The following is an 18,753-nucleotide window of genomic DNA, read 5'->3' as shown; positions in this document are numbered from 1 at the left end:
TGAACTGGCATGTTCCTGCCTCCCTCTTCAGTCTCATCTCACCAGTCCCTCACACATCCCCTGTACTCCAGCCCTGTGGGGCCGGTTGCAGTTTGCACTCCTTGTTGTCCCTTCTCTCCTTTCCTCTGCTCACAATGCTCCCTGGTATTGTAATGCATAGTAGGCAGTGAATATATATTTGCTAAAGGAATTGCATAAATTTTACTCATCTTTAAAAATTAAACTAAGTGTTTATCACATATGGAGCCTTTCCCCTTTCCTAACCCCTTCGTCATCCTAAGTATTGCTGGCTCCACTCTCCTTTGTATATTGAGTCTTCCATCTTAGTGTCTATCTCACTTTATTGCATTTACTCGATGCTTTGTCTGTGTTCCCCTCCTGACTGTGATAGAGTGGCAGATTATTGATGGTAGAATGGCACAATGCTCTGCACATAGGAGATGCTAAATGAGTGAATGAAAGAAGTATAAGTTGGACCTTTTTATGGTCTGAATATTGGCATATCCCCCAAATTCATATGTTGGAACCAAATGTCACTAATGTGATAGCATTAGGAGGGGGAGACTTTGGGAAGTGATTAAGTCACATGGGTTTCAACCTCATGAAAGGGATTAGTGTCCTTATAAAAGAGCCCAAAGGGAGTTGCTTGTCCCTTTTCCACCATGTGAGAATACAGCAAAAAGGTGCCATCTTTGAAGCAGAACAAGCACTCAACAGACACTGAACCTGCTGGAGCCTTGATCTTGGACTTTCCAGCCTCTAGAATTGTGAACAATAAATTCCTATTGCTGATAGATTACCCACTCTAAGGTACTCTGTCATAGCAGCCTAAATTGACTCAAACAAACCATTTCTGGGAGTTCCCTGGAGAGAAGCTAGAGGATTCCCTGCAAGAGAACAGGTGGGAGGAGAGGAGAAAGGGGAGACTTAGTACTCCTGCCTCCATAAACAAAAGGAAGTTAATCTTGGGTATCAGAGTTGCTGGATAACTGTTTAGACACCTCTAGGCTCCCTGGCATGATGCAGCAGTGGCCCCAAGTGCAGTACATGAACTTGATAAGGCCCAGACCTGAAACTCTGGCCTTGTCTCCACCCCTTAGACTAGCAGCCAACCCCATGAGGGTAGCCATCCAAGACACCATTAGGAAAGAAAAGTAAAGCTCAAGATGCTCCTAAGGAGTAGACCCACAACTCAGCTGCTTGGCCCCTAACCTCTGTTCTCAGCTCCAGTCAATTTCCTAGTCAGACCTAATCTGAGACACTGTCCCCCAGCTCCCAGCCCTTCAGGCTGGAGCCACTCTATAGCCTGGCCTCCCAGTACAAAGCCTTGTGTGACAGTCAGAGCTTGTTAGCTTCTACTCTACCCACCAAAGTCCTACAGAGCAAAGGGCTGACAGGTTGGGAGGGGCTGACCCTAGATCACATGAGGCCATGAGCCACAGTCTAGGTCTACGTCCAGAGCCCCTTCCCAAGAGAGTTCAAGGGATGGGTTTGAGTCTATATTCATTGTCACTGGAAGGTGGGTGGCATTCTATCTATTTTATAGGAAAGGAAAATGAGGCTAGGACATGGAAGCTCAGAGTAAGGGCCCTCTGCTGGAATCTCAGGCTAATATTTGAGCCTGAAACAAGCCAGCCTCCAACCTCAGCTGGGTTGTAAAGGCAGTGGAGGAATAGGGTCTTGTCTGAGACATAGCTACCTATAGTCTAGGCCCAATCCCCAGTTAAATCGTTGTCAGCAAATTTGGAACCCAAAGCCTTCACCAGTTTATGACCAGAAAATAACCAAGCACTACAACCTCCTTGCAGGTGACATTTGCTGGTCTAGATGGTGCAGATACCCAGGAGGCTAATTGGGTAGGCCAGATTCTCTGTGCCAGCAAAGCTCCTGAGGCTCCAGCAAGACTCCCAGGGACCGTGCTCTGCAAATGTGCTTCATGGTGCCAGGTCCCTAAATCATTATTTCTCCTCTCTCTCCAGCTTGCCTCTGACACACAGCTGGTGTATTTCTGTTTCCCCGCTTCAACTTCATTCCGCTTGTCATCCCTAACTCATGGCAACCCAAGCCATGAGTGGTGTTACTTGAATCACCTAGAACTACAATTTGAGGTCCCCCAGATTGGAGCTCCTCCCCTACAACTATGAGCCAATCCTCTTTGCACATGCTTAGTTGCCCCAGGCCCTGTTGTTTCTGATGCCTTGCAGCCGGGTTGTGGTCATCTATTAGCAAGCTGAGTCAGAGTCCTAGCTCCACCTCTTACTTGCTGTATAAACTCAGCTGTTCCTCTTTCTACTCTGGTTCTCTTTCCTCCCACTATGTGTAGATAGTCTGCAAAAAGCCAGTTTATGATCCGGACCTAAGAATCATCTGTGCAGAGATGAGGTTTGCCCTTTAGTCCTCCCCTTCCTTGTTTCTCACAACCTTGTTTGAGCTCAAGAGCCTCAAAGGAGAAGTTGCTAACTTTTCAACTCAAAGAAAGACGTAAGATTGTTTCACAACCAAGGTCCCTTGATTCAAGCGAAGAAGCAATCTGTCTTTATTATGAGGAACTGGGGAGGTGAGGCCAGGCCAGATTCATGTCAGAAGGCCCCTCAGTGAGTGCAGCCCAGGAGACTGGTCACTTTCTGGGGCTGCGGAGGGGACTTGGCTGCATTCAGTTTCTCCACATCACTGTAGCAGTACAAATTGGGACCATGGATGAGGTACAAGCCGGGACCATTGGCAGAACATGAGTTAGGGCCAAGGGACTTTTCCACACACAAGGCTCCGTCCACCTTCTCATGGGGCCAAGGAAGCTCTGTCCACGTGGCTTGAGCTCCTGACTTCAGGTCCAGCCACCACAGCCGCCGTCCTGGGGAGAAGGCACCAAACATAGCATGGCTTCCATGTCATGGGGATCCTGACCTAGGCCTTCTCATGCCCTGGTGGGGATCTATGCCACAGACAGGTAGCAGAACAAGCTGCCCCCTAAGCACCCAGAAGCCCCTCACCTGCCATGATATGGAGCCGAGAAGACCCAGGGCAGACAAAGGCCGCATCCACAGAGTCCAGGATAATCCCATGAGGACTCCCGACTTCCTTCTCCAGCCGCTTTGGATAACCGCTTACTAGGGTATAGCCTCCCTTTGTCAGGAAGACATATACCTGAGTGCCCTGGAGGACAAAGGACAGTAATCGATACAGAGTTGGATATGCTTGTCCCAGTCTCCACCTCAAGCCTCTCCCCCAATACACACCTGGACCAGATAGAGTTTTTCTTCCCAGGAAAAGGCAGCATCCACTGTTGAAGGACCCTGGGGCCACTGATGAGCAATGGGCCAGCTATGCCAGCCATCCCGGCTGGTGTCCAGGCGCCAGTAGTGGGTCCCTGTAGAATACCATAGGTTGCTCTAGGGCAGCTGGCAGAAGCCCAGGCAGAGAAGAGGCTAGTGATGATTGCAGAAATGAGTCATGAGAGGAAGAGAATGCATCCAGAGACCAAGATGGAAGAGGCCAGGTAAGAAGGAGAAATAGAGCAAGACTTGGTCAGTAATGTTGGGCACTGTGGCCTGGTTGGAACTGGAATCAGCAGGTACCTGAAAGAAAGGCAAGTGTGAAGAACAGTGGCTAAGTTTCCAGGTAAGGCCAACATCATGGGGTTGGCGGGCACTCCCTAAGGATCTCAGGTGTCCATGTGCAGAGATGCGGTTATAGATAATGAGATACAGTATCCAAAAGTTAAAAAGGAAGCACTGCTTCTGCTGAATGTTCTCACTCTGGCTGTGTTCTCCAGTCCCTCCCTGTGAGGTGGTGGGAGAGTGAGGGAGTAGCTGGGCTAGCACCCCATTTTTCTTCTCCTCTTTCACAACAACGTATTAAGGAATTATCTAGGCTCCCATTTATCTTTTTTCCTCAATCCTCTTCTATTACACTTCTGTTTCCCTCAACCATTGAAATTGTTCTTGTCCAGGTTGCTAGTATTCTCCAGTTTGCCAGATCTCATGGTCAATTCTCTGTTTTCATCTGACCCCACCTCTCAGGAGCACTTGACTGCTCACTACTTCCTTCTCCTGTAAATGTCTTTTTCTGGAACTTGGCTTCTATGACACCAGGCTCTCCCAGTATCCCTCTTATCTTTTTTGACTACTCTTTTCTTCAACCTGATATCTAAATATTGCAATCCCCTAGTTTGGGCCTCTTCTCTTCTCTCTCTACCCTCACTTCCTTGGCAATCTCACCTAGTCCAGGGGGTTTAAATGCCATCTATGTGCTGATGACTTCCAATCTGTTCTTACCAGCTCTGACTGACCTCCCCTTTGAGCTTTAGGTTCCAAATCAGTGCCAATAGGCACCCAAAACCTAACATGTCCAAACTGATTTCTGCTCCCAACACACACACTCCCTAGTCCTCCCCAATTTTAGAAAACAAAGCCACCAACCTCTCAGTTGCCGAGTCTGCAAAAGCTGAGTCATTCTTGAAACCTCTTTTCCCTTCCCTACTCTGACTGATATCATTTATTTATTTATTTATTTATTTAGAGACAGAGTTTCGCTCTTGTCCCCAGGCTAGAGTGCAATGGCGCAATCTTGACTCACTGCAACCTCCACCACTCAAGTTCAAGCGATTCTCCTGCCTCAGCCTCTCAAGTAGGCTGAGATTACAGGCATGTGCCACCATTCCCAGCTAATTTTGTATTTTTAGTAGAGATGAGGTTTCACCATGTTGTTCAGGCTGGTCTCGAACTCCTGACCTCAGGTGATCCACTCGCCTTGGCCTCCCAAAGTGCTAGGATTACAGGCGTGAGCCACTGCACCTGGCCTATCCTATCTATTAGTTAATGCTGTCAGCTCTACCTCCAAAATATATCATGCTGACTCCTCACTACCTCTGTTGCTATCATCCTAGTCTAAGCTGTCATCACCTCTAATTTGGACAACTGCAGGAATTGCTAGCTGGATTCCTTGCTTACATGATTGTACCTTTATCACTTATATTCGGCAAAACGTTAGAGTGATCTTTTATAAAAAATGAGTTAGAATATGCCACAGCCCTGTTCAAGACCTTCTGATGACGCCCTTTTATGGTTGAAAACCCTTACCAGGTCTAGGTAACCTGGCCACTGCCTTCCCTGCTCTTTCAAGTCATCCACCTGTTCTTTCTCTGTGTTCCAGCTTCACCAGGCTTCCTTCTTGCTTCCTTGAAGTATGTGCTGCTCACCCTCCCTAAAATGCTTTTCCTCCAGCACATTGTGTGGCTAATTCCTTCTCATCACTGAAGTCTCAGCTCAAAAATTATTTCTTCAGAAGAGGGCCCTCATTCTCCTCACCTCTATGCCACTATCCTGTCTTATTTTCTTTACAATCCTTAATATTACCTAAAAGTATTCTCTTTCTTCCTTTCTCTTTGTTATTGTCCTCTCACTTTAGCAGATCCTATCAGGGCAGGCATCTCATCTGCCATGTTGACTACTGTATCTCAGTGCCTAGGACAATGCCCACTACTTACCAGATACTCAACAATATTTGTTGAGTAAACACCTAGCGTTCTTGCTGCAACCACAAGTTCTCTTATTAGCTGTGTACTGAGTATATAGTGTTGACTGACATATCCACCTCCCCTGGGAGGTTTCCCACTGAAATTACCCTGCTCAGGAACTGTATTTATTTTATTTTATTTTATTTTATTTTATTTTATTTTGAGACAGGGTCTCAATCTGTCACCCAGGCTGGATTGCAGAGGCGCAGTCATGGTTCACTGCAATCTCTGCCTCCCACACTCAAGCAATCCTCCTACCTCAGCCTGCTGAATAGCTGGGATTACCGTACATGCCACCACACCTGGCTAATTTTTTGTATTTTTAGTAGAGATGAGATTTCACCATGTTGCCCAGGCTGGTCTAGAACTCCTGGACTCAAGTGATCTGCCTGCCTCGGTCTCCCACAGTGCTGGAATTATAGGCGTGAGCCACCACACCTGGCCCAGGGGCCCTATTTTGAGAACCAGAGCTATGCTGCTTTGTGCAGTGAAGTAAGTGATGAGTCCCCAATCCATTAATGTAGCCAATACATAGGCTGGCAATCAACCACTTTAATGTGGTGTGGTCTGAAAATATGGACTGGGCCATTCAGATTCCCTCTCTGGAAATCTTACTAGGAAAAAAGAACAACTGAGGGAGGTATCAGTTGGATCTGAGACTGAAAGATCATGAAGTAGTGAGAAGGTGGAAAGAACATGATGGTCCATGTGCAAGCCAAAGTTGTGAAGAAGCAAAGAGAATACATAAATACCTATGAGGGGCCAGGCACGGTTACTTATGCCTGTAATCTTAGCACTGTGGAAGGCCGAGGCAGGCGGATCACCTGAGGTCAGGAGTTCGAGACCAGCCTGACCAACACAGTGAAACCCCATCTCTACTAAAAATGCAAAAATTAGCTGGGATGGAGGTACGCGCCTGTAGTCCCAGCTATTTGGGAGGCTGAGGCAGTAGAATCGCTTGAATCCAGGAGGCAGAGGTCGCAGTGAACCAAGATTGTGCCATTGCACTCCAGTCTGGGCGACAGAGTGAGACTCCATCTCAAACAAGAGCAATAACTACAACTACAACAACAACAACAACAACAACAACAACAACAAAACTATGAGGCAGAGAAAGAAAAAAGATTTACCATGCTGTAGCTGGGTCATGTTCGTGTTTTTACCAAGATAGTGCATTCTCACCTCAGGTAGGAATATATATATATATATATATATATATATATAGATTTTTTTGTTTTGTTTTTGTTTTGTTTTGTTTTTTGAGACAGGGTCTCACTCTGTCACACAGCCTGGAGTGCAGTAGCACGATCATGGCTCACTGAAGCCTCGAAGTGGATGGGACTATAGGAACGCACTACCACACCCAACTAATTTTTATATTTTTTGTAGAGATGAGGTTTTGCCATGTTGCCCAGGCTGGTCTCGAACTCCTAAGCTCAAGTCGCTCAAGCGATCCACTCACCTCAGCCTCCCAAAGTGCTAGGATTACAGGTGTAAGCCACCATGCCCGGCCTGGGTATATTTAATATAAGGTGTTCTCTCTATGCTGTGTGTTCTCTCAACAGCAATGGAACATATATGACATTTTTCATTTAGGAGTTCGATAGCATTCTCATTATGGCCACATGGCCTTGAAGGTCTGTGATCTCTAAATGGCTTGGTGTCTCTCTCTATTTCTGTGTGTTTCCTGTGGCCCTGCTTTCACAAGCTCTCACTCACTCTCTCTCTTTCTGAATTTCACGTTGTCTGTGTGTCCTCCCGATGGGTTCTCACCATGGCTGCATGTTCTCTTGATACTTATATGTTCTTACTATGGCATATGTTCTCAGTTTAATGTTGTATTTTCACTACAGGTGTGTGTTTCACCTCAGCTGTATGTTCTTATTATAGTGTGCAATCCTGCTGTGGAGATTTGCTCTCCATGTGGTTATGTATTTTTCAACAGAACTTGATAGTCGTAACTGATCAAATTTGTCCAAGGGTCAGAGGCCAGAAAATTTTTGTGTGAAAAAATATTTTCACTATTTTATATTTTTACCACTGTCCTAATTATACATACATCTTAGGTTGGATATTAATGTGCTTGCTCACTCCTCTTGGGGATATTCTCAACTGTGCAGCATCACTATTTACTGCCTGACTGAACTCAGAACAACCCCTAGGTATTATTAGATGGTTTTTACCATCTAATACCATTGATGCCACAAGTCAAGGGAGGGGTATCTCCATTGGCTACTCAGAGGAGAAACCTCCACAGGCTAGTGAAGCCAGCTTCTAAAGGTCTAAAGTACCCAACACTTATCAGCTGGTTCTCAGCAAGGAGAACATCTCATCCCCAGGCAGTGAGATGCCCAGGGGTCTGGACATAGGAACCAGGAACCTGGAACAAGATGCAGTTCTGAAGATAAACAGGGGGAGTCAGAGGACTCAGAAAGATATGCAAGAACAAAGGGAGGCAAGGAGGTACAGAGACACATAGAAGTCCAGGAAGCAAGGGAGAGCCAGAAGGCTCAGCAGGGCATTGAGCAAGGAGAACACAAGGAGTCACAGGGGCCCAGAGAGGTCCACAGACGGCACAGCCATAGGAGGAGATGGTAGACAGGTGGATGAAGTTAGGGGCTTGGGCAATGACAGAAATGATTGAGAAATATGCCACAGAAGGGCATGCAGAAGGATGGGGACAGAGGGGACAAAATAAGTGACACAGTGATGACAATGGAGAAATGTGTCAAGGATGGGAGATACAAGTAAAAGAGATGTGAGAGCACACTGGGAGAGTTGGGGGCATCTCTCACCACTGAAGGCATAGGTGGCACCATGGTTGTCAGACATCAGTGCAGACAAGACTAGATGTGGGCTACAGCGCATATATTCAGGGCTATGGTGGGTACCATTCCCATGGCCAGTCCCATTCCTGTGTCCATGGCCTGGAGAGAGAAATGGGTGAGGAGAACACAGAAGGAGGCCAGAGGTCAGAGTGAGGTCTAAGGTGGAAGAGATGGCTGGGGTTAGTGGGGTGTGGGTTTCCCCATATGAGGGCAATGGGAAAATCCAGAATGGAAATGGGGCTAGATTAAGGGTCAAGGTGTTGCAACATGGAGTTAAGGTGAGAGCTAGGACACATGAGATCCACAAGCTCAGGGAAGGTGGATGAATTCTGACAGGTCTCAAGTGCTAGGACTTTCTCACCTCTGCCAGGGCAGGGCATGAAGTAGTCTCGGACATCCAGCGGGTACCTGGGAGGCACCTCTCCCGTGACAGGGTTGAAACGCAGGAATTGGTTACCCTGGAAGCAGTAGTAGCGGCCCAGCCATCTCAGGGCAGAGGAGCAGTTCCCAACAGCTGACCAGTAACGCTTCTTCATAGTTCCCGTAGCCAAGTCCCAGAACCACTTGTGGTCACCTTTGTCCAATCAATCAACAGGCATTCGGTAAGACCGGGTTATACTCTCCTTTGTGCTTTCTCTGGGTCCCAGGATGGGCCAGATAATGGTACTGACCACATGGACCTTACAACCATCAGAGAGACAGCTAAAGGAGGGTGATCATACACCAAAATTCAGCAGCAAAGCGCACAGGATCAGTTCAGCAAAGGCAGTGGGGAGACTCAGGGAAAAGTTCCCAGGGAAGATGATACTTCAACTGAAATCTGAAATAGGAGTTAAAAGGCATACAACAAGGAGAGATGGAACCCCAGAGAGAGGAAAGATTCCAAAGCAGGAAGGAAACTGAGTGTACAGAGAATAGCGTAGGGTTTCTGGAGCTTAGTGTTAAGATAAAGGTATGATAAAAGTCAAAGCTGAAGGGCCAGTAGGGATTTGGCCATGGAGAGCCTTGTATGTAAGACTAAGGAGGGTAGATTTGTCTTAAGGGTCATGGGGAACCACGAGGGACTATTCACACAGAATTACACCCAGTTACCTTCACCAGAATGACTTCCTCTCCTTCCCTCACTTGACCTCTAGACCATAGGTGGCGTCTCTATTTCCCTTCCTTAAAAAGCCACATAGTGGCTCCACTACCACCATCACTACCACCATCACCATCACTACTGGCATCGCTACCAACCCACCACTACTCCAGGTTCTTGGATTCCAGCCTGGACTAACCTTGGAAGAAGAGGATGCCTTCAGCTTGACATTCTCCACGGTGACATTCCACAGCTGCATCCAGTGGGGATGGGATTCCAGGAAATTTATCTTGGAGCAACTTTGGGTATCCTTTCTCCTTCTTTTCAGGAGGGTATACCCAGACTTTGTCCCCCTGCATTCAAAAGTACTTTTTGACTGTATATCCCCAGACACTGCCACTCTGCATTTACATACATTTTTTATGTATTGTGCTTATACAATATCCTCCTGTGGCCCCACACATTCTCAGTCCATCTGTGGACAGCAATGTTCTGTCCTTTTGCACAATACACACCCTCAGTTTGTGCAAATCCAGTCACTATTACTATAACACACACACCTCTAGCTCTGTACCCAGATACTCCTGTGGCACATTTATCTGCAACACCATCAGTGTTGACAAACATATCCACAAATGTTCATCCCGCAATCATCTATACATTAGTACATTCATTTCTTCATTCATTCATTCATTCATTCATTCAAGAAACAGTCACTGAATAACTACTATATGCCAGGCATTGTGAGAGGCACTGAGGATGACAAGACTCTGTCTTTCACTTCGGGAAGTTCACTGTACAAAAGCAGAAAGGACTTCTACAATCCTAGCCATGCAACGACCAAGGTGTAGTGTAAAGAGCGCACTGAGAATATAAAGGGAGTGCCTAAGTCTGCCTAGAGAACTTGTGGAAGGTTTCACACCACAGAGGAAGCACTGGGCCCAAGAGCTGAAAAATCAGCAGGAATTTTCCAGGTTGACAAGTGAGGAAAGGGTGTTACCAGCAGAGGGAGCAGCATGCAGAGCCCAAACATGAGGAGGCAATGTGCTCCAACTTCATGTAGATTTGTATGGCTGGCACACAGTGAATGTGGCCAGGGAAGAGATAAACCTGAGAAGATAACCAAGGCCCAGATCATGAGACCCTGTGTGCACTTGGTTTGTAGTAATCAGGCACATTTTGGGGTCATTTACTGAAACAGAAAACACAGGAGGAAAGGTTGGTTTGTAAAGAAGATGCAAAGCTTCGTTTGGGGGATGCTGAATTTTAGGTGCCTGTGGAACATATAATTGGAAAGAGATGTCTGGAGTTCAGAAGGTAGATCTAGATCCAGTGTCCACAGCATAGATATTCCTCAGAGCCATGGTGATGATTGAGATCATTGAGGGAAGGTATATGGAAAGGCTAGGATGGATCCCCAAGGAACATTAGGGAACTGGCTGAGAAAGAATGAGACATTTGAAAAGAGAGAGAAAAGAGGCAGAAGGGAAAACAAAGCCAACAGTCAGGACTTCCCCAACCACATAGCACCTTTGGCAAGGTAGGAGAAGGCACCCCTTCCTCTGAGCAGACACAGCCTGAGTCACATGGGACTTCGCGAGTACAGCAGACTGGATTTCATGCTCCATATGCTCTTCTGGCCAGGTGCCATTGTGTTGGGAACAATTTGCCCTGCCCTTTGAAGAGGACTTGATACAGGGTCATGGAAGGCAAGGGAAGAAATTGCCAGGGAAAAAAGGATGGCCAGCAGTGTGAAGTACAGCAGAGTGGTGTAGAACTAAGACTAGGACTGAAGAATAGCCACTGGATGGTGTAACTGCCAAGCCCACATGCATGCACACTCCCTTAGCCTGAGCTTTTACAGGAAAGGAGGGCACATGGGAAAGAAATCTGCTACCTATTGCTATGGGCTCCATGCCAAGGCCATTTGGGGGAAGGGTCCCCAGTGTCGATTCTAGCCCTCTCCAGCCTGGCCCTGATTTTGGCCCAGCAGTACCTTGATCAGAAAGACACTCTTGTGACCATGACGGAATGCAGCATCCACAGGGCTGGTGAAATTCTTCCATGTCTCTGAGATTAACTCGCGGGCCCATTTGTGACTCTTCCACACAAACTCCCCTGAAAAAACCCACACTCACTGAGGGGCCCAGTGAGAAAACTTTGACCTACTGAGATAGCTTGAGAGAAGCTGTCAGTGATACCCTCAGATAATTCCTAAGACCTCCCACAGACAGGGACACCCTTCATGAAGGAGAATAAGTCTAAGGTCCTAAATACCCCAACCTCAGTCCCTCCTACCTTTAAAAAATAGCATGGTTCCATTGTCATCCAGGGTGGTAGCATCAAAACTCCAGCCATCTGAGCAGCGTTCTGGGGCGGAGGTAGGGAGATGGCAAAGTAAAAAACAAACAAACAAACAGAAGGTGATAAAATGCAGAGACACAACCAAACAGATAGATAGACTTTGGGAGTCAGGGCCTCACCAGTCACGTCTGGGTCTGGCTTGGTCTCACCTTCAGCAACATTCCCATGGGCACTAGTCCTAGGGAGAACAAGATAGATATATGGGTCCATTGGGATTGATTCCTTTCCCATAGCTCCTGACCCTAAATTTGACTGAGGCCTAAAAACTGGCCCTACCTTACCCCAGCCCAGAACTCAATCCTTCACTTCCAGTCCCAGCTTTACTCACGGAGGAAGAGGGTTGGCAATGGCCAGAGACCAGCACAGGCTCCACAACCCCAGTGCAACGGGTGCTCCCAGTGCCCTAGCCATGCTGAGCTGCAGAGGCCACAGGACAGCTCTGGGTGACCAGTTGAATTCTCTATATAGAGTTGGCAGCAGCACCACCCCCACCTCCAACTCCACTGGGAATGAGCTGTCTCCCAGGACTAAGCCAATATTGGCTGATTACATCACTGCAAATAAGGTCAGGGTCTGGACAGAAATCTGAATCCAATACTCCCTTTTCCCGGCAGCTACCCCCCAACCCCCTTCAGCAACTTTCAAGCAGTGACTGGGTTACACTGCTGATGTCCAGCTGTGACTCTCACACTGGCAATGGGTCCAGGTGCCCATAAGAAGCGAGTAGACTGAGGATCACCTTTTATGACTGAGTTTATCTCCACAATGGGGGAGGTGAGAAAAGGAGGGAACTAATGTTTCTCTGTACTGTGTCAAGCCCTGCTCTAAGGCAGCTAGAGACAGCAATACTTACTACAGTTAGTAACCATATACACAGATAAACTCACTTAGAAATACTCAGAGAACAACTTTTTCCAAGCTTCATCAGGGGCCTTTCTGGGGCATGCTCAAGCCTCTTCAGCTTTACCCTTGGGCTAGTGAGTCTGGGGACAATAATGTCTCACTGTTGTCTAATGTCCAAGCCCCATGCCCAGCCTCTCACCTTCCCTGACTGGCAAAGAGCTTTGCAAAAAGTGCCTGGAAGTGAAGTGTTGACAGTAATGAGACAGGAAGAGGAGGTGTCTCTCTTCCAGAGAGTACCACCACTACTAGTAATTAGTCTTTCTTGGTAGTTTCCACCTTGGGGGAAAACGCTTTATTTACTCAACACAGAACAAATAGAACTGTAACTGGGGTTTCACAATATTTATAACTGACCTCTGCTTAAATGCTACCTTCTCAATGAAGCCTTTATTGATCACGTTATCTAGCCATTTCAGACCCTTGCTTGTTTTATTTCACTTACTAAAACTTGAAATTCTTTCATCTGTCTACTTATCTGGTGATGGTTTTTGTTGCTTTGCTTTGTTTTGCCTGTCTTGTTTACCATTATATATCCCTGACTCCTAAAATAGTGCCTGGCATATAATAGTTGTTCCAGAAATATTTGTTGAATGAAAAAAATGCAAAAATGCATTTCAAGTACTGAGTAGTGTTGCTAGTGTTACAGTCAAATTTCTGACAATTTTCCCCCGTCTAGGGTAGGAGAATATTAGGAATTGGTGGTAGGTTATGGTAGTAGGCATAATGAGATCTAAGAGTCACAGACGCCCTTTATCTGACAGTCATGTTTCTCTCTCCAGTGTCTCAGCCCCACATCCATCTCTTCCTGGGATCTCACCTGCTATCCTCAGTACTTCCTGGGCCCACTCCCAAAGCTGACCCATTTCTATGTGAGATTTGCCTACTGAGTCAGAAAAGAATTATGGGCAGACTCAGCTATGGGTCAGGATGAGGTTCCAGGACCCCTGCTCCCTAGCCAAGGCTTAAAGAGCCCTGATCCCTCACAAATGGCTCCATACCCCTGACAGTCCCATATATAATCTTACCAAAAGTCTCAGATCCCTTTTCTACTCTGCAAAGTTTCCTTCCAACAGGAAAACAAGGATTCCAGAACCTCTGGAACAACATGTCACCAGGCCTCTACCATTAGGCTCGATGTCCTCTCATGACTTACGAATGAAAATGTGCTGTGAACATCATTCCCTCCTCATAGGTCAGTGGGCAAGGCTGGACTCTCTGAGTCCTTGGCAGCCTGGGCAATGCCATCACTGCTACAGCCAATGTCTCACACTCACCTTCTCCCCATTGCAGGGTATGTCTTGTTTCTGGGTGTTAGGCAATGGGAGCCACTATTCCAAGACTCCCCCTTACCTTTTCTTTCCCTCTCAGCCTCTGAAACCTTATATTCTCCCTCCTGAGCACTCCGTAACCCTCCATCAGGAATTTTCTCAACAACTTGTCTCCAGCTGTCAGAACCCTGCCTGAATCCTACAGATTTTGCTGGGCCTGCCTGGGGAGAGGGAAGCTTTCACCCCAAGAAACAAACACCCCACAGAAAACCCATAGTGAGAGACTTCAATAGTCCTATTAGCAGGGTCTTGCACTGACTTGCCAGTCCAGGGATGCAGTCTCTTTCTGGCCTAACAGGGCTGGTCTGAGGGCATACAGCACATATACTGGATGATCATTTTTCAGCTTGACCCCTTCCCCACATGGCCCTGGTCCCTCTCACAGCACGCCTGGTCCATCTATCCCAGAATACTACTTTATGGTCCCTTTTCGCTGCTGCTTCCTAATTCACCTGTGTACCCCAGAATGGCTTAGATACCATTACTGGAGCTTCCTGCTCCACCCAGGGACTAGGCCAGCAGAGTCATCTGCACTGCAGGCAATCCAGGTTGAAGTTCAACTTTTGGGCAGCAGTTGAAAGTAGAAGATCGAACGCATGTGGGAACCCAGAGCTGTGAATATGTTGGCCACCCTGGTGTTGGTCACAGGGTACAAGCCAAGACTTCTCGGGGTACTCAAGACTTAGCAGCCTTGCTTCTCTTCCCTTCACTACAGGAGGCCCCTTCTGTGGGTCCTGAGTCCTTCCCAGGCTTCCTGCCTGGGCTGAGGAAACAAGCTTGTGGGTACTTGGGTCTGAGCACCCCCTGGAGGCCGCAGGAATCAGTGCACGCCCGCCCTTCAACTAGAGCCCAGAGCCCAGGAGTTTTTCCTCTCTGAAACTGGCCTCCATAGCCTTCGTTCCTCACTCCTCTCAGCCCTGTCTGTGCAGCCTTAGTGGCATGCACCCTTCTATGCTTCTTTCCCTTCCTCTGCAAACCTTGCTTCCCAGAATGGATTTGGGGACCCTAATGTCTTGCTTCTCTGGGAACTCGAGCCCAGAGAAATTCAACCATCTCTTTTCCTGTGTAGTCTTCTCAATCCTCCTAACCAGCAGCTTTTTGACTTCTCCCAGAAGCGGTCTGAACATGAATCTGCAAATGTCTTCATGGACAGAGCTTCCTCCTGCGTTGCCAAGAGCCATAAGCTGGACACTGACCTACTATCCCTTGGAATGGCTATGTCCGTGTCCAGCCTGCTCTGCTGTTGATGAGTTCTATGACCTTAGCCATTTCTCCTGGGTCCACTGAGTGCTAGGTGTGCTGGGCCTGAAGCCTGTGAGTGTGTACTCCAGGGAGCAGGAATTGAATGTCCTCTTTCCTCAGGGGTAGGAGGCTTAGGGATAAAGCTCCAGGCAGCCAAAGAGCTTGCTAATCCCAGCTGACCCCTCCAACATAAACATTTCCTCTTGCTCAGTCTATAATGGGCCTTCTGAATAGTCCATTCTTGCTTCTCTATCAATAAATAGTAATAATTTGCTCATATCTATTGGATACACATGTCTGGCATTTGATATGAATGATATCATATAATTCATATCATAGCTATTGGTTTGAATGTTTTTGTCCCCTCCAAATTCATGTGTTGGAAGCTTAATTCCCAATGTGCCAGTGTTTGGAGGTGGGGACTCATGAGAGGTGTTTAGGTCATGAGAGCTCTGCCTGATTAATGGATTAATGCTGCTATAAAAAGGGCTTTCAGAAGTGGATTCTCTCTCTTCTGCTTTTCTGCCACGTGATGAACAGCATTTGTCTCCTCCAGAGGATGCAGCATTCAAAATGCCATCGTAGAAACAGAGACCAGGCCCTCACCACACACCAAACCTGCTGGGCACTTCGATCTTGGAATTCCCAGCCTCCAGAACTGTGAGAAATACATTTTTGTTCACTTTAAATCACCAGTCATGGGCATTTGGTTATAGCAGCACAAAGAGACAAAGGTCATACTATTAGTCCCATTTTATGAACGAGGAAGCCAATATTAGGTATCTTAGCCACATCACATTGCTAGCAATTGGCAGAGCCATGATTTAAACCCTGGGTGCCTGACTCCTAGGGGTGTGTTCCTACAAGGATAGGGTGTTCTTAGCAAGGGGTTTGCTGGTAAATATTTAACAACTGCTCTCTAGAGGGGAAAAAGCACTGATTTGTAACATTTGCTGATTTTTGTGATATAAATACTCCTACCATGGCCAACTTTAAGCTACCAACAAGACATCACCAAATGTAGAGTTGGGAAGGGATGTACAGTAACACACTGCATGCAATATTCCTACCATATAGATATAAATAATCATAAGAGCACAGGGGATAGTAAAATAATTAGGAAGTAATTAGTTTTAAGTACCGATTATCCTCGGTTTTAATAGAATGTATTTCAGTGTATATAGTTTGATTTTAAATAATAGCTGTGTTTTAACAACCAGCTCTCAAAATTCTAAATTTGACAATCAGCTCTCATAAGCCAGCTCCAGCACCCCAGTCTACCATGCTGCCTTTGTGTACAGGACAAGGATCCTACCTGCTTTAGTCACTGCTATATCTTCAGCACTGAGAACAATGCCTGAAATACTGTATGTATTTAATAAATATTTAATCCTGTTATTCCTACTTCCTAATTATACATAAAATCTGTCCATTTCTCTCTGCCTCTTTAGTAATACGAACACCATCTTTTCTTGTCTGACAATTGAAATAGCTCTTCTACAACACATTCTTTATAACAACCACAGTGATCTTTAAAAATGTATCTGAAATCACCTTATGCTCCTGCTGAAAATGTTTTCTTGAAGTCAGTTGTAATTTTTTTTTTTTTTTTTTTTTTTTGAGACAGAGTCTTGCTCTGTCACCCAGGCTGGAGTATAGTGGCACAATCTCGGCTCACTGCAACCACTGTCTCCTGGGTTCAGGCAATTCTCCTGCTTCAGCCTCCCAAGTAGCTGGGACTATAGGCGCATGCCACCACACCTGGCTAATTTTTTGTAGAGATGGGGTTTCACTGTATTAGCCAGGATGGTCTTGATCTCCTGACCTTGTGATCTGCCCATCTTGGCCTCCCAAAGTGCTGGGATTACAGGCGTGAGCCACTATACCCGGCCTAAGTCAGTTGTAATTCTAATGTATACACAGTCTTCAAGAGGAACAGTTTAGAGATGCTGTTTTCTGATTTTCATTCTCAATTCTCTTCCTACCCCACAGAATCACTGTCCAGTTTAAAGTTTGTTTCACAGGGCATCCCTTTCATCCTTATCACTTAAACTTTTCGGTGGTTTACTGTTATACTCCAAACCAAATCCAAGCTCTTTACCTTAAATGATCCAAGGCAGGCCTAGTTCTCCAAACTTGTTCCTTTCCTCTCTCCCTCCAACCTCCTTCCTCTCTAGCCACTCCTGGCCTCCTTTCAGATTCTCAAACACATCAAGATCTCAACCCCTCAGGACCTTTGTACCTGTTTTTCCTTTGTCTGAAAATCTCTATCACCTCTTCTTAACACAGCTAGTTCCCTACCCACCCGCTCCAGCCCTACAGGTCACTGCTTAAAGAGGCCTTCCTTATTCACTCTACTTAACACTATATTCTCTATCATTGTATTCTATTCATTTCCTTCACAGCTTGAACTCAAATTGTTATTACACATTTAGTTCCTTGTTGCTTACTTGTCCCTCTTCTCCACTAGAGTATAAGCTTAATAAGGGCAGGGACCATTTATTTCTCTGTATTCCCAAGGCCCATTACTCTGACTAATAGTAAGTACTCAACAAATACTTGTTCAATAAATAAATGAACCTGCAGACCACAAATGGCCATAGGGCTGTTCTGATCACCAGACAGCCCTAAATGAGCAAAGTGTGAACGCTTGCAGGACTACAACATTCTGACAGCAGGGGCTTTGCTGTGCCCCCCAAATCTGTGACAATCATTCAAGACCTGGCCTCCACTGTCAGGCACTACTTTCATCTACTTGGCCCCAAGGCCTGAATTGGAAAGAAAATGCCCACCACGGCTGGATTTAGAAGGAACATAATGACTCCACCTTGATGTACCTTTTCCATGGCATAGGAAGACTACCTAATCTGAATCTATGGAAATCAGCCCTAGCAGCCTGTTCTTAGGCTAGTAGAAAAGCCATTTGTAGCATCCCACCCAAGGAAGGTCACCCTTACCGCCTTTTTATTCCCCTGCTACTTTTAGGTGTTCACAATGTAAACACGTGAGAGGTTGAGAGCTGGAAGCTTTGAGTTTCCATTCTGTATTACTGCTGGTGCCTTGCTCAAGATAGGGGTGCAGAAAAATAGAGCATCACCTGAGAGCTCTCGGGGAGGACTCCACTGGTGCTGAGCGACTGATAATTGAGCATACCATCTCTGCTGGCCAGGGCATGGGCTTAGGCAATTCCACTCATAATCAGAGCCAGAAGGGCAGACTCCATCAGAGCACCTGCACTAAATTCTTCAGGGAGCTCATCTGTCCCTCCACCTATCTATCAGGTTTCTTTCTTTTGTGTGTGTGTGTGTGTGTTTTGAGGTGGAGTTTTGCTCTTGTTGCCCAGGCTGGAGTACAGTGGCATGGTCTCAGCTCACTGTAACCTATGCCTCCCAGGTTCAAGCGATTCTCCTGCCTCAGCCTCCCAAGTAGCTGGGATTACAGGCACCCACCACCACGCCTGGCTAATTCTTATATTTTTAGTAGAGACGGGGT

The 18,753-nt window shown here is 46.5% G+C and overlaps 1 protein-coding gene across 1 annotated transcript; it reads right to left on the bottom strand.

Moving 5' to 3' along the window:
• Positions 1-2,500: 2,500 nt before the first annotated feature.
• HPX (hemopexin) lies at positions 2,501-12,254 on the bottom strand. Its single transcript, XM_011972504.1, has 10 exons — positions 12,117-12,254; positions 11,908-11,966; positions 11,723-11,794; positions 11,421-11,542; positions 9,624-9,777; positions 8,705-8,917; positions 8,311-8,442; positions 3,237-3,367; positions 2,991-3,153; positions 2,501-2,851 (listed from the first exon to the last, which is right to left on the bottom strand). Exons 1-10 carry the CDS (start codon positions 12,197-12,199, stop codon positions 2,592-2,594), a joined length of 1,389 nt encoding a protein of 462 aa, XP_011827894.1. The 5' UTR covers positions 12,200-12,254; the 3' UTR covers positions 2,501-2,591.
• Positions 12,255-18,753: the final 6,499 nt, after the last annotated feature.

Source organism: Mandrillus leucophaeus, unplaced genomic scaffold (genome assembly GCF_000951045.1).
Source record: "Mandrillus leucophaeus isolate KB7577 unplaced genomic scaffold, Mleu.le_1.0 Scaffold1296, whole genome shotgun sequence".
NCBI lineage: Eukaryota > Metazoa > Chordata > Mammalia > Primates > Cercopithecidae > Mandrillus > Mandrillus leucophaeus.
This window is presented reverse-complemented; position numbering and strand designations above follow the sequence as displayed.

Coding starts and splice junctions, on each gene's coding strand:
- HPX (XM_011972504.1), bottom strand. CDS start 12,199: ATGGCTAGGGCACTGGGAGCACCCGTTGCACTGGGGTTGTGGAGCCTG. Junction 11,967..12,116: donor ATTGCCAACCCTCTTCCTCC/GTGAGTAAAGCT, acceptor TGTTCTCCCTAG/GACTAGTGCCCATGGGAATG. Junction 9,778..11,420: donor AGAGTGTCTTTCTGATCAAG/GTACTGCTGGGC, acceptor TTTTGAATGCAG/GGGGACAAAGTCTGGGTATA.